We start from the raw sequence: 3,256 nt of genomic DNA on the forward strand, positions 1-3,256 counted from the left end.
TTCGATTCCCGCCTGCCCCGGAGGTGACCACATGGTGTGGCAGACCTCTCCTGACCCACCTGCTGCTCCCCTCAGCAGTGTACTTCGTCGATCTGCCTGTTCTGCTCTCCACTCTGTTTCTGGTGAAGCCTCTCACCGCCCCTGAGCCTCTGGCCTGCACCCCAGTTCTGTATGCACAAATAAATAAATCTTTAAAAAAAAAAAAGTCTAATAGGAAAAGGGGAGAATTAAAAAGAGCGTAAAGGTAAAGGGAATTTTGTTTCTTGTTGTGATTTCCAGATGACACATAGTCATAACACCAAAAAGAAAATTGTATTTCATAGAGTACTATATGTCATCCACCCTACCAGTGAGACCTATTACATTCAACTGGTGAATTTATTAAAATTTAAATATAACTTTTATAGTAATGTTTAACTCTAGAAATGACTAGATTAAAATGATTATAGGTTAGTCATTCTACATTTTCTTCCATTTAGCTAGTACAATTGGAGTAGTAGCCTTAAAATTCCTTGAAAATTCTAATTTAAAATTTTAAGCACATTAATCACAAGGATTTCAATGATTTCTAATAAATATGTTATTATTTCCTCTAAAATATTGTATAAATGAACTTGGGAAATTTACTCTGTTCTCATCGACTCCCCTTGGAACTTCAGTATGATTAATAATCATATGACTTATGATTAATAGTCAATGACTTGAGTATTCATATCCTCACTTTTCTGTATACCCATAAAGGGATGGTATTGATTCATGTTTATGTCCTCAGGATCAACTTATAGTACTGATGCTAATTCAAAGGTATTCACATTTGTAGTTTGAACAAATAGAAGTAGATTTGGTTTTATTTAAAAAGTTCTATATAAATTTCTCAAAAAATAAGCTTACGGAAGCTTCATTCCTATTGTAGAATCTAATGTTTGAGTAGTTTTTCATTTATATTTTATTGAACAACTCATAAAAAGTGAAGAAAATATTGGTAAAACATACTAATAGAACTTTTTTGGAAGTATTTTAAGATAGACCCATTTTTTCTGGTTAGAAGTAATTCCAGTTTTAAAAACACTCAGTTTATATTTGTAGACAACTTTGAAACAAACTTCCCAGGATTTATATTTGAAAACCACCTGAATTTTCTCTATGTAATTGGCCCATGAGGAATAAGCTGGGTGCAAGTATGTTTTACCCTTATTTTTTTAACATTTTAAAAGGGCAGGTTTATTAGCAAAATGAGAAAGATAACCTGCATAGTCACAGGTGGGCAGCAGAGCTGCATTTTTGCCAGTGCAGAAATGGTAATGATTTGAATGGTCCTTCAAATATTATTAACATCTATAAATCTTTGGCCAAGCTGAAAGTTGGTAGAAAGTAAATAGTGCCACCCAGTGGTAATATTCAAGAGCCTTGGTCACTTGGAAGTACGTAATTGTCCATTTTCTTTTCAACAGTTTTCCATCCAGTTACCACAGTAACAACAATCAGACTTCTGTGACACCTGTATCATCTGCTTCATCAAATGTGATTGGTTCTTCTGCCCTGACTTCAACAACTGGCCTAGTAATCACCTCTCCTTCCAACCTCATTGACCTTAAGGAATGCAGTGGCAGCAGGAAGGCCAGGGTTCTGTATGATTATGATGCTGCAAACAGTAGTGAATTATCACTTCTGGCAGATGAGGTGAGTAATATAAAATAAATGTATATTAAAAATGATGGGGGGAAGTGCACTGGACTATGGTGATGGCACATGGGTGATTTGGTTATGGGAAGCCTACGGGGATTATAGCTGAGATGGAAAAAGTCACACAATGATGTAAAAATAAACTATTATATTATTTATATATACATATATATATATATATATAGAGAGAGAGAGAGAGAGAGAGAGAAGGTTGATATACCTTCTAGTATTGTACTAAAATGCAAATTTCTCACTACTTACTTGAAATTAGTATCTTAAGTACTGTCACAGATCTCAAGATAATTATAGTAACAGTTTATAAAATCCAAACTACTCTTTAACATAAAATTACTTAAAACTTTTAGTGGCTAAATAACTGAAAGATTTCTAAATCTGTCTCATGCTGATTTTTTGATAATGAGATGTTAATCTTTTGATAATGAATAGTTTAAGCAAATGAATACAACTCTGGGCATTCCTTATTTTTTAATATAGTTAATAACTGGAAATTTTTTATTTTATAGGTGATCACTGTGTTCAGTGTCGTTGGAATGGATTCTGACTGGCTAATGGGAGAAAGGGGGAATCAGAAGGGCAGGGTGCCAATAACCTACTTAGAACTACTCAATTAACTAGGTGGGTTATGGAACGATTACCCATCATGACACCATATTTATATATAGTTAACTCTAAATAAAGCAGGTTTATAAGTATCGTCCATGTTAATTTCTTAAGAGATTGAAAATACCAGCCATCAAACAGGCATTTCTGCCAATAAAGTTGCATGGTAAATATTTCATTACAAAATTTGTGTTAGAGCTTTCATGCCAAGAATGTTTTTTTAAATCTTTCTACTGAGGTTTCACTAATAAGCAACTTCTACTTTTGAACCCCAACTTAAAGCAGAACTGTTTTCTACTGAATTTTTCATTAATGGCAAGCTTTTTCTTTTATGTAAAATAAATTTATTGTGAATTGCTCCTCAATGACTCATTTCTTAGGTATAATAGCCAACAGATAAAATTAAAATTTGTTTTAAACTTTTGGATTAACAATAACGCTAGAGTATAAACCTCTTTTATGAAGAATATGTTTCTGAACATTTCTATAAACAAATGCAATTATACCATGTATACCTTGTTTTGCAACAGAAATTGAATGATTTTAATACTGTGTTTTGATGGGTTATTTGTTAATTTGAAGATTTGTTTGATTGTTTATAAGCACTACTGAATAGTTTTTTTAAATTTAAAAACTGATCCTTCAGAATTGATACCATATTTCTCTTTTTGCAGCTAAGATTCTAAAACATCTGGGGCAAGTTCATTTCACTCGTGTTTTTAAGATTGTTCAGTTGGCACAATTTAATGCATGATCAGAATTAGATCCATTAGGAAAATACTGCAATACTATCAGTGAAGAGAATTTGTTCTTACTGAACAACAAATCCTTGTAATTAGAGTGGCTACATTCATCATAAAGCCAATTGTAGTCAACCAGAATAAACTTCTGGCTTTTCTAAGGCTACTAATAGAATTTTTTGAGACTTAAAATTAATTTAGACTTATCTTGA

General features: G+C 32.5%; 1 protein-coding gene across 4 annotated transcripts in view; it reads left to right on the forward strand.

Moving 5' to 3' along the window:
• SH3GLB1 (SH3-domain GRB2-like endophilin B1) overlaps window positions 1-2,664 on the forward strand; it is a 33,227-nt gene extending 30,563 nt beyond the window's left edge. For all 4 annotated transcript variants that reach the window (XM_012722739.1, XM_004679180.2, XM_004679182.2 and 1 more), the window contains 2 exons: window positions 1,452-1,680; window positions 2,208-2,664. In XM_012722739.1, the coding sequence (XP_012578193.1) occupies window positions 1,452-1,680; window positions 2,208-2,315 (337 nt within the window). In that variant the 3' untranslated portion in view covers window positions 2,316-2,664. The remainder of the gene's footprint in view (window positions 1-1,451; window positions 1,681-2,207) is intronic.
• The last annotated feature ends 592 nt before the right edge of the window (window positions 2,665-3,256 follow it).

This window comes from Condylura cristata, unplaced genomic scaffold (assembly GCF_000260355.1).
Source record: "Condylura cristata isolate star-nosed mole 26May11 unplaced genomic scaffold, ConCri1.0 scaffold00008, whole genome shotgun sequence".
NCBI lineage: Eukaryota > Metazoa > Chordata > Mammalia > Eulipotyphla > Talpidae > Condylura > Condylura cristata.